Below are 17,149 nucleotides of genomic sequence, written 5' to 3' on the forward strand. Positions count from 1 at the left end.
ATTTCCCAAAAGTACATTTGCACTAAAAACATTACTATTATTTTTTGTCATGCCCTGTAACAATAAAATCTAAAAAACAATTTACATGTATTTACATTGTACTGTGTATTGTAAGTAGCCTAGCAATGGTTTAAAGAACAAGGAAGGATGTGTTTAACTTATAAGCAAATACTACGTCATTTTACATGAGGCATTTCTCAGCATCTGTGGATCCGATACTACAGGAGTCCAGAACCAGGTGAAGAGAGGAGCTTGACCCACAATTCTTTTCTTATTTGTTTTCCCCATCAGAATGGGAATTTCAAAGAGAAGGCGTTTGTTCTTTGATTCAGGCATCCACATGTAATGGATGCTCAGCAGCAATAATCACCAGAACAGCATTTTTTCCCCTCACAACTCTTTGAAGTAGGACTATCACTGGATTCATTTTACAGCTGAAAACACAGAGGCCTGAGAAGGCCAAGTAACTTGACCAGGAGAACAGGGAGAGTGAAATACGGGACTTGGACTCAAAGCCAAACTTCACATTCTTAACCAAAATAATAAGAGTGTTATTGTAAAACTCAATTCACTTAAGGCCCTACAGAGAAAACAATCTTACTGAGACCCTAGGAAACCATAGATATGCTAGATCTATACTATCCGGGACTAAGTAGAGTCTTATTATCTGAAGTAGTAAGACTTTGACATCACCTATGACAGGTCTCAAGTTATGGAAAAATGTGCAGAGTGATAAATTAATGACAAAACAAGATTATTCAACTTTGTACAAAAACTCTAAGAGAATATACTGAACTATCTAAGCCACTAATTCATTAGCTTTTTTCAGAATGCAAAACTATTCTGAGGTCCTTGTAAATTATTCTGTTGAACCAAAACATAGTCCCCTACACACAACTACCCAAAGAAATGCAGACAGCTCCAAAAGCTAGATCTTGAAAGAAGTTAGGGAGAGAGCTATTGAGTTGAGAGCAGAATAAACCATCAGTTCAGCTGGATTGTTCCAAAAGCTTTACTTGCAAGGGGAGGAGATGCATTTCCAGCTAATCACACTTGGGGCCAAGTCAGTGGGAGTGTTTACCTGACTCATATCACACGCTGAGTCTTTAACGTTGCCACGCAGATGCCAAGATTCAGTTACAAGTAGGTACTTTCCAACCACCAGCTTGATGGTGCTGTATTTTGTCCATTTTTACCTTTATCCTGGCTTTACTTCACTGAGTCTCAACTAAAAAAGATAGTACCTACCTAATATGGTTGTTCGGGTAACGACATAATTTTAAAAATCCAGGAAGATTACATATCCGCACAGTCAACCGCACAGAACCCTATAGGAGCCATTCCAGCCACTCCAGACACATCAAAGCAAATTTCAAAGTTCAAGTTTAAAGTCATGGCCTAGACAGTAACATGATTGGCCAGCAGTTGAGCATACCAGGAAGTAGCACTGCCTTTAATTAATACGATATATCTAATTTACAACCGACTGAAAGAAACTAAATCGCTTTAGGACCTTCAACACAAATAAGTTAATAAATAATAAACTAAAAAAGTAATAAGTTTCCATTTGCAAGGCATTACGTCAATTAGAGGGGGTTAAGTTTCCTTCCTTACACGGCAATCCATTTTGGATTCACTCCTTTCTACATTCCAGGCTAACAAGCACTTCCTTTACATTTCTAATTTTTTTCCGCTCTCAACACGTACGCTTCCTTCTTATCAGCTTGGAAATCTCCTGGGCGGCAGGAAACCGAAAGTCACACTCCTGAAAGCTCTAGGCCTCGGGCACTCTTATGTTTTATTCATCTCTGTAGAGGTAGCCTGCTAGTTCAGCCAAGAATTAAATACAGAAACGTGGTGGAGTACCTCACCCAACACAGCGAGGTTGATCACTTGGCTAATGCAAACGAAGGTCCCTTCACGACTGCTCATTGCCACAAACAGAACCCCCAAATATCCCAGACTCTAAAATTTCTAACTCGGATTGTTCTTCTCAAAAGAAAAGGAAGCTCATTTTTGTAAGTCGTTCCTAAAACTATGCATTGTACGTAACATTTCAACACTCCAAAGACACTCAATTATTGCATTCTTAAGGCTTTTTTTCCCCTTTTTTTATCCCTCCCCCCCCCTTTTTTTTTTTGGTCTATCTGAAATACACAGCGGTTCAGGAAAAGGAAATATTCCCAAACCTCAGCTACGTGTGACACCAGATATTCATTGGCCGGAGAAAGCTTGAACAGTTCAAGCGTTCCCTGAGGAATCGCACCCAGCAAGGCATGGCCGTGATCAGCAACGCACGGTCATGGTCAGTCCTCTAGATTCAAGTACACTTCTCCAGTCGCAACATGGGGGTGGAGGGGAACCCACATCCAAGGGCGAGGCATCAATGGGACTGACGCCGCCGGAGGAGAGGGAGGAGAAAGGGAAAGCTCAGAGAGGATTAATTACTGCATTATTTATGGAAGGCCCGTGCCAAGGGCAGCCGCAAGGGATGGATTTTGCAGTTTTGAACCGACTAGCCATGGGAGGAGGGGCGACTATCAACAGGAATCTTGCCCGTGAGGCAAGGGGTGCGTCACCCACGCAGCCGCTTCCAGAAACAGAGAGAGAGAAAAAAAAAAACGTGCCCCTCCCCGCCCCCACCCGGAGACGATCTCCCACAGCCACTGCGAGGCCAAAGGGGAGTGACCTTCCTGGGGCCGTTGCACGAAATTCGGGGTCACTTCCCAAGAGGCTGAGGGGGGAGTGGGGGGATCCCGGGCACTGGGCAGCGGAGGGACGCCGAGGCCGCGGCCGAGAGGCCCGAGGGGCGTCGGGCTGCGCTGTGGGCGTTACCTGCAGGGTCACCTCCTGGGGGTCCCAGTGCGGCCGCAGGTGCTGCAGGAGGCTCAGGGCCCCTTCCCGACAGCGCTGCTCCTCCTGGTCCGCCACCGTGACGTTCAGCTTGGGCACCTCCGGGGAGCCGGGGGGGACGTGGATGTAATTGGCCATGGCCCAGGCGACGGCGGAGACGACCACGACCACGACGGCGACGGCGACCACGAGAACGGCGGGCGCCGACAGGCTGCTGGGTCCTTCCGTCCCGGGGCGCCCTCGCGGGAGGGCTGGGGGGCACTCGGCGGGGCGCGGCGGACGAGCGAGGGGTGAAGAGTGAACGGATGCAGGCGGCAGCGTCGCCGACCCGGCTCTGGACAGCAAGCAGCTTCAACTGAACCGGAGCCGCTCACGGGGGGGAAAATTCCTCTCGCCGGGGCTCGACCGCGGGCGGCCGCACAGGACGCCGGGACTGGGCTGACGCTGGCGTCACGCCGGGGCGGGGCCTCGGCCTGCGTCAGGGCGCCGCGGCTGGGTTTCCAGTTCTTTCGGCACAATGGGGCCGGTCGATGGGGTGTGGGGTCTCTGCCGCTGGTTGTGAGGGGGCGGGGGAGTGCTGGGGAACCACCCCGTCAGCTCCGTAAGAACTACGCCCACCCGAGTCCTCCCGACCCCTGCGGAGCCCTGAATGTTCCCCTGATGTTGGTGGGCTTTTTGTGCTGGGGGGAGCTGAGTTTGGGGAGCGAATCCTGAGGAAACCCGAGGGTCCAACCCCTGTCCTTGGGCCTTGAGCGTAGGCCACCGAGGCCCTGGAGAACCCCCGAGTTCCGCCTGCAGCTGGATTCCCACTCATGGGAGTAAGGCGGCATCTAAAAAGAACCGTTTTTACAGGGCCACCAGTTTGACCATATGGAAGAACTAGGGCCAGGAAGAACTTCCTGGAGTCCACGATGAAAGGGAAGGGACAGGAAGCAGTGCTGAGGGTCAGTGCCAACCTGTGTGCCTGTGTGTGAGAGAGGCAGAGAGATCTTGGACTTTAAAGTCTTAATATCTTAGGGTATTTCTCCTTTTAAGGGAGTGCTAGGAACTGGGTGACCCTCCCCACATTCTATTTTGGAGGGAAATGGGTTAGTGTTTGGCCTCTGACTCCTTGTCCCTGCGGCATCCCGGTCATTGTCAGTGCACTTGTTACTATTAAAAAAAAAAAAAAAAAAAACCAACCACACACACAAAAAAAGTAACTGGTGCTCGCTCCTGCTTCATTTTAGACTAAAATTGGAATAATACAGAGAAGATTAGCATGGTCCCTGTGCAAAGATGACGGGCAAAAATTCACTGGACTCGGCCTGTTAACATTCAGGATTATTCATTTCATTACCATAAATTTACATTCTGGTTGTTCAGAGAGAAACTTCATAAAAATAAATACTTGATAAAATAGTAATAAATTTCCTCAGCTAAAGAAAAGCAAAAAAAAATTTTTTTTTTACATTAGGGTCAAAAAGTTGACTGTTTTCCAAATTAGAAAATTGTGTACTACAACAAGGCTAGATGATGTCTTCCAATCTGATAACATCTCATGTTTTTATATAAATTGTATGCATGTTTTGGTTAAACACTTCACATGTTAACAATGTTAGAACTGGGGCCAGCCTTGTGGTGCACACTTCTGTGACTCTGGCATCCCATACCAGGGCACTGGTTTGAATCCCTGCTGTTCCACTTCTGATCCAGCTCCCGGCTGATGCTCCTGGGAAAGCAGCAAAAGACTGCCTGAGTGCGTGGGAACACATGCAGGGAATTTTTTCTCCTGACTCCCTCCCTGCCTCAGCCCCACCTATGAGGCCATTCCGGGTGTCAATCAGCAGGCAGAAGCGTTTTATTCATGTTGCCTTTTAAACAAAACAAATCTTACAAGAATTTTAAAACTATACAAGTGTGTGATTGTAGAATGATTCAATAGAAACTATGAAAAGTTATTTGGAGAAATAGACTAGTTTGAGATTTTCAAAAGTGACCCATGAACGATTAGGAAAAAAAAAAGTAGGTATTTAATAATGAAAAAAAATGCACAGGATGAGCCTTGTGGTGTAACAGATTAAACCACTGTGATGCCCACACCCCATCTAGTGTGAGTCCCAGCTGTTCCCCTCCGATCCAGTACCATGCTAATAAACCTGAAAAGTCAGTGGAGGATGGTCCAAGTATTTACGAACCTCCAAAATCCGCATGGGACATCTGACTCCTGATTTTGACCTGGCCAAATTCTGGTACTGAGTTCAAATCTCCCGCCTTCGGTGTACACCTGACCTGGTTGTGGTCACTTATGGAATAAAGTAATTTCCTGTTCAGGCAAATCAGAGTCCTTTCTCCAACTCTGCATCTCAATTTTGAAGCGTAAGAAACACCAGTTTTTATCAACTTGATCTATAGATTTAGTGCAAATCCCATCAAAATTCATACAAGTTATTTTGCATGTATCAATAGATGGTAAACTTTTCATACTGAATCAAGAGAATAGCCAACACAATATTGAAGAATAAAGTAGGTAAATGGACAGTACCCAACCAAGACGTAACTGTGGAGCTACAGTGTTCAAGGTGTCGTGGCATTGTCAAATGAACAGATGGGTGAACAGAGTAGAGTCCAGAAGTAGATTCATACAAGTATAGTGAACCGATAGTTTACAAAGGAACAAGAATTCAATGAAGAAAGGATATAATTTGCAATAAATGGTGCTCTAACAATGATACATGCAGGGTAAACAACAAGAATGCAGACATTGACTTTAAACTCTTCATTAAAAACCAAGGTGTGATAAACCAAAGACCTAAATTTTAAAAAAGAACAGAACTGTAAAACAAATGAGAACATAATGAAAAAAAAAAAAAACCACCTTGGTGACTTTTAGATGGGCAAATATGGATGTAACACTTGAAAAAAAAATTCATGGAAGAAAAAATGATAAGTTACACTTCAGTAAATTCCAAATTTTTGCGGTGCAAAGTATCATTAATAGAACACAAGCCACCAGACTACGGGGAGATATTTTTGCAAAACATACCCCATAGAAGATATATTCCCAAATTTTAAAAAAAAAAAGGCTATTAGAATTCAATAATAGAAAGAGAAACCCAATTTGAAAATGGGGGGCGGGAATCAGCAAAAATTCTTTAAGGAGATGTACAAATGGCAACCATGTATGTGAAAACAAGCTAAATATCACATGTCATTACAGGAAACAACTTTAAGTGAGTTATTGCTACAAGTCTATGAGAAAGCTATCTAAAAAGCTAGTGAAGATGTGCAGAAACACACATTCCTCACTGATAGAATGCAAAATGGTGTACATCAGTGTGGCAAATGCTTATGACGTTATACATTGTCTTACCATGCAACCCAGCACTAGGGTTCCTTGGCGTTTACCCAAGCTGACAACATATGTCAACACCGAAACCTGTGCTCAACTGTAACATCTTATTTCATAATTATGAAAAGTTATATCCCGATTGACTTCTGTGGCTCCTGTGGTTGGGCTTACCTCTATTCCTCTTTTAGCCATCAATTTATGTCTCAAAGGGTTTCTGCCTGTTGGTTTCTCACCATGTATCTTCCTGCCATTCAAATCTTTCTCAGAAGTTGTTGGATATAGAGTGTGCTTTCCATTGCTTGTCTTTTTTCTTTTTTCAAGAAGATTCATTTATTTGTATTAGCAAGACAGATTTACAGAGAGAAAGAAAGAATGAGAGAAACCGCTTCTATCCGCTGGATCACTCCCCAAATGGTCGGAATGACTGGAGCTGAGTCAGTCCGAAGCCAGGAGCCAGCAGCTTCCTCCTGGTCTCCCACATGGGTGCAGGGTCCCAAGGCTATGGGCCATCCTCCACTGCTTTCTCAAGCCATAAGCAGACAGCTGGATGGGAAGTGGAGCTGCCAAGACATGAAGCGGCACCCAACATGGAATTCCTGCACTTGCAAGGAGAAAATTAGGTAGTTGAGCCATCAGGTTAGAGCCTGCACTGGGTATCTTAAAACAACAACTGTTCTTCTTGCTTTTGGCTCCTTGCCTTGTAGGTTATCTTGGAAATCAGTGTTTACTTTTCAGAGTCTCTCTTGTTCTAGTACAAGAACAGCCTCAGGATAGCAGAGTCACAATGTATCTTCTCTACTAACAAATTTCAGCCTTGACTATTACCTAGAACAAAAAAAGATCTTCTATAAATAAACACTTAGACTTAACTCATGAGCTCTGCAAACTATGTTAACCTCATATAAGAATAGCCCTCAGCTAGCAGTTGTGTTTGTTGATCACCACAGAGTAGTCTGATTAACATTAAACTCTTCTGCCTCACCACATTCTTGGCCTCCGGCCAGGCGATTAGTTATCTACGGGTTTGGAACAAATCATGACTACAGATTAGAATATCGGTAAAATTGCCCAGCAAACATGTCTAGAGGTTATAAGATGGCTATGTAGATAAAACACAATTGTGAAGCATCCAACACGGTACAGTCCTCTTCCTTTACTCTGCTTGAGGATAAGATCGAATAGCTAGGAGTTCCTGCCTCTCATGTTCACTTCTGCAAGTCTCATTCATTCTTCCCAGCTTAACTATCCAGAAATCTTTATCATGGAGATTATCTGGATTTTTTCCTAGTCCAAATGTCCTTGTCCCTTCTTATGCATCTGTTAAGACACCCAAAGAATTCTGCCTTGTGACACCCACACTGTGGATTTAGGCCATAATGATTATGCCACACAGTAAAGATCAGAAGAGCAGTTCATGACTTGTTGTATAACAAGCATTTTGATTGAGGGAATGAAGGGATCACTGAATATAAATCCAAAGGCTCTGGTCATGAATGTTTTGATTACCACACAGTTAGATTTCATTACCAGGGGGAAATCATAAAGAATTTGCAAAAGAAATTTCTGTAAGACAGGATTACATATGCATGTCTAACAGTTAGATCACCCACCAAAATGGAAAACATAGTTAAAATGAAACCACATTTGTACACCTAGCAGAGAGTCAGAGTTAGCTAATGTGATTGTGGAGTGAACTGGAAATTCAGGAATTCAAGCAGACATTCAAGGACAGACTTGCTCTGCTCATCCCTGAAAAAAAAAAAAGAAGAAAAGAAAAGAATCCCTTAAGTGTTTAGATTTCAGAGAGGCTACCTGTTTTGCACTTTGTAACTTTAAGATAGCCAAAGGGAGCAGTCATCTATAAACCTGCTGCAATAACCTCATTAAACATCTAAGAAAAGCAGCAGCATCTAAATGTATGCTCGGATACAAGACCTCATAAATGCTTAACAACCCGCAGCTTGTCACCGGCACTTGTTCTGTCTTGCCTCTTTCACATTCCTAGAACCAGATAACTTTTTCACACGTTGCATTTCATACCTTCTGATTTTCCTTTCTGTAGTTTCCAAGTGTTAAAACAGTGTATTACATATTACAAATTAACAACAAAAAATGAATTTGTTTATGAAGAAACATATCAAACTATTCCTTTCATAACCTAAAATCTGGGAGGGTTAAAAACTTTTTGAAGATCATTATGTGTGCAATGAATGGAGTTGCACCTTACCAAAGTCAGATCCTATTTTCAACCCATTAGTGGTGCAGCTGGCTCAGAAATAAACAGTGTAAAGTGTGAACCTAAAAGAGATATTAATATGTAATAAAGGTAATAATTTAAATCAGTTGAGATATTACTTTTTACATAATGTGTAAAGTTGCTTTAATGGTCCTTATTGTTATTCCAGTAGTAGTAATGAAAAGCTCACAAAAGCTCATCAATAGTTGATGAGAGTAATAGCTACATGTGCGAGTGGTAAATAAACCACTGTACGGGGTTTAAAGATAACAGACATCTAACTTCCTTGACTTTTCTTCAGACTTAGCTAATGATTGGCATATAGTGGGCCTCTTATAATTATTTGTTGGGGTAGGGGTTTGGACTGGTACTTAAGCCTTCAGTTAGGGGGCCCTCCTCTCATAATCAGAGTGTCTGACTCCATGGGCCAGCTTGGCTCTTGATGATGTGGTAGTGAGGCTGTAACGGATGATTCCCAGCACGTACATAAGACACTAGCATTCAGCTCCTGGCTTCCACAGCCCACTCCAACCCCTGCTATTTGGGGGCATTTAAGGCGTGAACCAGCTGATGAAAACACACACATTCTCTCTGTATCTATCTTCTCAGATTGAAATACATAGTTGCAAAGTAAAATGCACAACAGGTTACAAGTATTCTGTATTGCAGTTTAAAACAATTTTTCTGCACCCCAAAAATGTATCAACTTGGATAGTTTACTACCAGTCCGGTTTTTCTTCAAATGTATGTAACCATTTTAACACCAATTCCTAAGTAAAACTTTCAGTATCTCTATTTCTGCACCTATTTGGTCCTTTACAATGAGGTGTTGAAAAGTATTTTTTATATTTTAAAGAAAGGATTACTGAGTGATTATGTGTGCACAAAAAGGCTAATGCCAGCTACTGAAGTGTTAACAGCATGTGAAAAATGTAGACATAAGCTCCACTTTCTTGAGCTTTAAATTCTACTAAGCCTTGTTCCAAAAGTTTTAATACTTCCTTGATTTTTGAAACTAGAGAGACAATGAAAAGGAATAATAGGATTTAAGCTTTGCAGTTTGGCAAACCTGCTGTAGAATTTGAGCAATAGGTTTCATCTCTCTTTACTGCAGTTTCCTCACCGGCAAAAGAGACACATACAGAGATTTAAACCCAGGAGCGTGAAGCCTGGCATAAGGCCTGGTGCTAGCCATGGCTCAGATAGGCTTGGAGGCCTTATTGTTACATTTTTAAAAATCCATATTAAAGGAAATAGCTGGTAATAAATAAATATTACTAAATGAGATATAATATTATTATGTAGTAGAAGAAGGTAAAAGACAAAGATTTAAGAAAACAGAGAAAAAAAGAAGGTAAAAGACATTCTTAATCCAATCTAGGGGAATTATCTGAAATATTTAAACATTGAGTTAATAAAAGCAGTCTAGTTCCTTTAGTTTGGGGAGGTGTTTAGCACAGCACGCCAAACTGCTGCTTGGCATAGGCACACGTTCCCTATGCCAGTGCCTCATTCAAGCCCTGGCTCCTCGGCTTTCAAGCCAGTTTCCTGCTACTACCTATCACTGGAGGCACTGTGGTGATGGCTTGAATACCTGGCCACCCATGTGAGAGACCAAGTGGAGCTCCAGGTTTTGACGTCAGCCTTGATCCAGACCTCTTTTGTAGGCATTTGGGCACCAGCTGATGAAAAGTCTTCTTCTATCTGTGTGTCTGTATCTCTTTGTGTCTCTACCTTATAAATAAAATAAAAATGAACTGAAAAAAAATGTTTTTAAGCCAGGACCATATTGTAGTTCTGGGGTCTGCCGTACCTGAGGATGCTTCTCTCTTCTTGCCTTTGTATAAGATTATCAGAGGCCGCAGGATAAGATCCTGGGTGAAGGGCGAAGGGAGTCTCTAAACCGAGTTTCTCTGGTCCTTTGTAACCTATGAAGTCTGCTCACCTTACTCTCCTTTTCTCCCTATTGTATATTTTAAAGCTGCTCTGAGTAACATGACCTGGATAGAGCATAATGGCAAGGCACGGAGAGGGACACAGTGACTCGGCAACTCAGCGAGCCTGTCTGCAAGTCACCTAAAACCAGAGCACAGAGGTGGCTGGTGCGCATTTGAAAATTTATGGATATAAACACCCTAGAGATGGCTGGAGAGAAAAGTGAAATATGTTTTTTTAAAAAATTAAGATGGGCAGAATGCAAGCCCTCCTAATCCTAGACCAGAAAGACAAACCAGGATGCCTAGGTAACTACTGCCTGGGTGATTGCCAAGCAATCCAGTAATAACCCTTCACAGGAGCTTAAAGTATAGTGTGGCAAAACCCTCATGGCTTTCAAAGAGCAAAGCCCACTGCACTAATTAATTAACTTTTCTGATAATGTTTGGCCATTAGCGATAATGAGGAAACACTGGATTTGTTCTCTCTGGACTTTGGTAAGATGTGATTCTTCTTGTGAACATACTAAAATCAAACAGTCTAGCATTCCGCTTTATAAATTAGAGAAAACTGACTGGCAAACCTATCCAAAATAGATAACACTGCCAGTGTTGCCAAAATGTCCCAAATGGGACTCCATCTGAATCAGTCCAAGGGATGTTGAATGTCCTTATTAGACACGACAAGGGAAACCCGTTTTGCCAAAACTTGTAGAATTTCCTCTCTTCTTCTCTAACCTCTGAGTCAGTGTGGAGAAACAGTAATTACCAAATTAGATATGCTGTCTTGGCCCAAAACCAGATGTCTGAAACAAATACAAAAGGGGTAGACCCTCGTGTGGAAAAATTAACAGGTAAGGTAGAGGAGAAAAGAGGAAGATGAGGAATGATACAAAATCTGAGTAGCTGAAGTGTCCCAATTCACTGGAAGGGGATGAAAAAGTACGTACTTAGATAGACGCAACTTCAATATTAATTACATCTTGAGCTAATAACAACACTGTTAAAAACAGAATAGATAACACATCAAATAAGACTAAGATTACTGCTAGCAAGAAACATTTTTTCAATTATTTTCAATTTCAAGTGTTGTCCTAAGTAAAAATTGACTCAAAAAGAAATTTAAAATACACAAATGATGTTTTGAAATATGAAAACAATATGCGGGCCTGGCGGCGTGGCCTAGTGGCTAAAGTTCTCGCCTTGAACTTGCCGGGATCCCATATGGGCGCCGGTTCTAATCCCCTTTTTTTTAAAGATTTAGTTATTTTATTACAAAGTCAGATATACAGAGAGGAGGAGAGACAGAGAGGAAGATCTTCTGTCCGCTGATTCACTCCCCAAGTGAGCCGCAATGGCCGGTGCTGTGCCGATCCGATGCCGGGAACCTGGAACCTCTTCCAGGTCTCCCACGCGGGTGCAGGGTCCCAAATCTTTCGGCCGTCCTCAACTGCTTTCCCAGGCCACAGGCAGGGAGCTGGATGGGAAGCTGGGCTGCCGGGATTAGAACCGGCGCCCATATGGGATCCCGGGGCATTCAAGGCGAGGACTTTAGCCTCTAGGCCACACCACCGGGCCCATAAATAAAATAAATCTTAAAAAAAAAAAAAGAAAACAATATGCAAAAGTTGGGTTACTGCTGAATTGGAACTTATAATTGCAATGAAAATAAAACTCCTAACTGTAGGAGTTTCATCATCAAAGTAGAAAAGAAAATGTAAACAATGTGCTTATCATTCCAAGGAAAAGCTGGGACAGCGCAGACCAGCAAAATCAATCTCTTTTAACTCAACCAAGGCTGCCTTAGCTGTTACAGAATATGCAAATACAAGCAAGATTGTTAAGTGCCACTAGGAACTAATCAAGGGAAGCATTAAAAAAAAAAAAGGTTGTATTGGCATTCACAATAGAAATGAGCTTATTCCAGAGTAAAAATGTTCAAGAGCTTTAGCTATCCCAAGTGGTATTGTTGTGTAAGAGCAGGGAGCTTCCCTGAAAACATCTTAGAGAGCTAGAGAAGCTGGAGGGGGTGGGGCCTGTCACTGTAGAAACCTTGGGGCTAAGGGAACCCTTTTTTCTGTGGCGCTGTGAACACTCACCTGAAGGAGGGAGGTGGTCAAAGCTGTTCAAGTAAGACTGTTCCTCTTACTCTTCCAGTGCAGTTGTTACTCAGTTCAGATACCTGCAAGGACCATCAGTCTCAAGCTTTGAAGTCATCACAGTTGCTCCACTTCCTGTCCAGCTCTTTGCTGGTGGCCTGGGAGGGCAGAGGAAGATATCCCAGGGCATTAGTCCCCTGCGTACCAGTGCGAGGCCCAGCCCTGGCCATTATGACCACTTGGGGTGTGAACTGGTGGATGGGGGATCTGTCTCTCTTTCAGTAACGCTGCCTTTCAAATACAAAAGATTAACTTTTTAAAAAAAACTGTATTTAGTTATTTATTTTTACCTATTTGAAATGCAGAGACAAAGTAGTTTCCATCCACTAATTCACTCCTCAAACACCCATAATAGCCAGGGTAGGCCAGCCAAAACCAGGGGTCGGGAACTTAATCCAGGCCCACCATATTCATGGCAGGGACCCAGCTTCAGCTTCCCAGGACACGCATTAAGAGGAAGATTAATACAGAAGGAGTCCCAGTTATGGCGCATGCTCACAGGGTTTTTTGTTCAAGTGGTTTCAATAGTTGAATAGTTCTGAAGTGCTATTGATTTCATTGCACCAAGGATGAGGAAATCCTTCCAACATCCGTTCACCTTAGAGACTCCATTCACCCAGATACTTCTGTCAACACTTGGATGGGGTAGTTGACTAATTGTTCTGTCCTTTCTCTGCTATGATACCAGATGTCCTCTGCAGGACCCAGTGGACTGCCATATGCTCCATGTGCATCTGGTATGCAGTCCACTGCTCCATCCGAGCCACTGAGGCGGCCAAGTTCTGACACATGCATTTCATGGTCAGCAAGTACAATGGCCTTGTCGATGGAAGTCCCTCAGTAGTCATTCCTCACCTGCAACATATGCCCTCAGTGATCCTCTATCCCATACATCCCCTTGCCCTTTTCCCTGGTCAATCCATAGTCCCTGCACCCAGGAGTGCATGGGGCACACAGTGTCAAATGGCACTGGTATAGGCTGGTCTGACCAGGAATGGGAGCTGTAGTGCCAAATCCCTCCACATCTCTGAAAAATAAAAGAAGATAAAATAAAATAAATAGACAAAATAAAATAACAAAACTAAACAAAATACTACTATGCTAGCACACTGGTATAGCTAACAAAATTTGGCATTAACCAGGCCCAGGATGCCAACCAGCTATTAGCTGCGATTCTCACAGCTATGTAGCACTTGCCTAGGTACAAGGAACCATAAGCCATTGCCTACAGCTGGTGGGGGGGAAGGTGGTTTTTTTCAAAAAAGATGTATTTATTTTTATTTGAAATGCAGATTCTTAGAGAAGGAGAAAGAGAGACAGAGATCCTTCACCTGCTGGCTCACTCCCAAAATGACTGCAATGGCTGGAGCTGGGCCAATCAGAAACCAAAAGCCAGGGGCTTCTTTCTGGGTATCCCAAATGGGTGCAGGGGCCCAAGAACTTGAGCCATTCTCTGCTGCTTTGGATGGGAAGTGGAACAGCTGGGATTCGAACTGGTGCCCATATGCGATGTCAGAACCACAGGCAAAGGATTAGTCTATTATGCCACTGTATCAGGCCCCATGCTTGTCTTTCAATTACATCATGATATATGCATTTCTTCATGTCACTAAAATTCATGGTAAGAACGTTTTTGATGGATATGCGCTGTTCAAACATATGACATGCCTTTACTTAAATTGTAAGATATATAATAAGTAATCTACATTCTTAATGACATTTAATATATAGTGTGAGTGATGCTAACTACATGTATACACTGTTGTTTCCATCAGCCAACTAAGCTTACTCAACTAGATTTTGAATTACGTTTGAGGTTTAACAGGGGCCATAAGCTAAGCTGATTTAATGAACACTCATACTCATTCTTTTCACTGTACAAAGGGGTAATATTACTAATGACTTTATTAATTATGAAGATTAGATAGGGGTCAGTCCACCTGAAGGCACTAGCATCTCATATGGATCACTGGTTCTAATCCCAGTTGTTCCACTTCCCATCTAACTCCATGCAAAATAAATAAAATAACTCGCTCCTTCCGGTCTGGGAGGGCAGTGGAGGGTGAATCAAGTCCTTGGGTCTCTGCATTCACAGGGGAGACCTGGAAGTAACTCTTGGCTCCTGGCTTTGGATCAGCTAAGCTCTGGCAGTTGCAACCATTTGGGGAATGAACCAGAGAATGGAAGATCGTTCTGTCTGTCTCTCCTCACTGTGATTATGCCTTTCAAATAAAAATGAAGAAATATTTAAAAAAATCTCTACACTAAATAAAATTTGGAAAATACTTAATACATTAGCACAAAGTACCTACTCCACATGCATGTGTTTGCTATTGTTTATAGTATTACTCGCTTTAAGTCAACCTGAACCATCAGTCACAACAGGACCATGAAACATTTAGCATCATCTTAGATCACTTAGAAAATATTCTGTCCTGACTACCTAAGGCCATGTTTTTAAGATGAAAACATGTGGTATATCTAAATGAAACCTTTTTGTGTGTGTTTGTGCTATGGTTTGACCTGTGTAACACAGTGTCCATTGCAGAATAAGTTATCAATAAATATTTCTTTTTTTTTATAAAGATTGTTATTTTTATTACAAAGTCAGATATACAGAGAGGAGGAGAGATAGAGAGGAAGATCTTCTGTCCGATGATTCACTCCCCAAGTGAGCGGCAACGGCTGGAGCTGAGCCAATCCGAAGCCAGGAACCAGGAATCTCCTCCAGGTCTCCCACACAGGTGAAGGGGCCCAAGGCTTTGGGCCGTCCTCAACTGCTTTCCCAGGCCACAAGCAGGGAGCTGAATGGGAAGCGGAGCTGCCGGGGAGAGAACCGGCGCCCATATGGGATCCCGGCACGTTCAAAGCCAGGACTTTAGCCACTGGGCCACCGTGCCAGGCCTGATAAATATTTCTTGACAGAAGAGGGTTGTGACGTTACAAAGAGGTCAATTCATGCTACAAATTGTGAAATGTTTATTCTGAATCCACAGGCTATCCTATCACTGAAAGCTTTGGTTTCTAATAACAGGCAATAAAAATCATGATGGGTTCATTGACTTCCTATAAACAAATAATAGTCCACAGTCTATATGTCATTATTCTTTTGATGAAAAAGTTCCTGCCATACTACCCTGCCAAGAGATCTGACTAAGAGTGAAGAGATAGTGATTGGCTCCCCTTTCAGTTCCTTGGGGCTACACTGGCTGAGATCAGCAGGGCAGGAGCACTTGTGTGCATGGAGGTAAGTCAAACTAAGCTGAATTTCGAATAACTGAATATAAACAAATTTATGTTTTTTTCCACAGATGTCATTAAGAGATGAGTCAGGAGGATTTGACAGAATAGAGTGAAGTCATTTGTTTTTTTAAAACGAGTTCTATCGTTATACCCTGTTGAGAAAAAAATGCTTATTTAACTAGTGTTTAATGTGTTTTTATGATGTAAAGGTTTTGAAGAAGAGCCCTTAAAGGTTTTAAGAACCCTTGACTCAGAAAACACTTAATGATTCTTAGAAGATACTTAAGAAGAAAATAATTCACAATATTTATGAATTGCTTAATATTAATGACAGTATGACAAATAGTGTGCTAAAACATGTTCGTTTCACTTAAGTGTATCATGCTGCAAATATCACTTGTGAACTGTGCTTAGCAAATTGCGATAAAGATAACAGACCACCCAAAGTATATCCTTCCATCCGTTTATTGCCTAAGAAAAACTCCTACTTACAGGTAAAGACCAAGATATGTGTCACCTCTATAAAGTTATAAATATTATAAGTCCGCATAAATTCATTCTCAGACTGTATTGCAATTAGCTGTTTGTTTTCCTAAATAGCTGTGTGTCCTTTTTTTTTTTAACAGATTTTTTATTTTTAATGGAAAGTCAAATATGCAGAGAGGAGGAGGGACAAAGATCTTCCGTCCAATAATGTACTCCCTAAGTGGCCGCAACAGCCAGAGCTGAACTGATCCGAAGCCAGAGCCAGGAGCTTCTTCCAGGTCTCCCACACAGTTGTGGTGTCCCATGGCTTTGGGCTGTCACCAGCTGCTTTCCCAGGCCACAAGCAGGGAGCTGGATGGGAAGTAGGTCTGCCAGGACACAAACTGGCAATCTTAGGGGACCCTGGTATGTGCAAGGCAAGGACTTTAGCCACTAGGCTACCATGCTGGGCTCATAGCTGTGTGTTCTTTAAAAAGAAGAACTACATCTTACTTGTTTTTTGTTTCCGCTACCTAGAAAAACGTTTGACACATAGTAGGCATTTCATAAGTGATTGGGTTCATGATTAAGTCACTCGTATTTCTCATCATTGAGTAGATGAACTTTAGTTGTGAATAACCTGCACAGGTGAGGAGAGTTCTTGATGCTAGTGGACCTTTTCTTGCAAGGTTACGGATCTGTTGAACAAAGCTGATAACTAACTGCCCTTTATTGCTTACTAAACTGCTGACATTAGCATGGGTACTAAAAATGATTAAATAAGTACAAATTGTGTTAACTTTCTAAAGATCACGTAGTTTTGCTTCAGGTTGTGATGAATTTATTACCATAAAGTCCAAGAATACTTGTAAAATATCTTCATTGCCCAGTAACGTGATAGTGAGCTGGAAGGTGGAATATGACCTCA

General features: G+C 42.4%; 1 protein-coding gene and 1 non-coding gene across 2 annotated transcripts in view; one reads left to right on the forward strand and one right to left on the reverse strand.

Annotated features, from left to right (window-relative positions):
* Positions 1 to 3,349, reverse strand: part of ETNK1 (ethanolamine kinase 1) — a 38,707-nt gene extending 35,358 nt beyond the window's left edge. Inside the window, exon 1 of the mRNA XM_004592620.2 lies at positions 2,836 to 3,349. Within this exon, the coding sequence (XP_004592677.2) occupies positions 2,836 to 2,991 (156 nt within the window). The 5' untranslated portion in view covers positions 2,992 to 3,349. The remainder of the gene's footprint in view (positions 1 to 2,835) is intronic.
* A 708-nt stretch (positions 3,350 to 4,057) lies between these two features.
* Positions 4,058 to 4,166, forward strand: LOC118760295 (U6 spliceosomal RNA). Its single transcript, XR_004996696.1, has one exon. It is a non-coding gene; the product is annotated as a U6 spliceosomal RNA (small nuclear RNA).
* Positions 4,167 to 17,149: the final 12,983 nt, after the last annotated feature.

Source organism: Ochotona princeps, chromosome 27 (genome assembly GCF_030435755.1).
Source record: "Ochotona princeps isolate mOchPri1 chromosome 27, mOchPri1.hap1, whole genome shotgun sequence".
Taxonomy (NCBI): Eukaryota; Metazoa; Chordata; class Mammalia; order Lagomorpha; family Ochotonidae; genus Ochotona; species Ochotona princeps.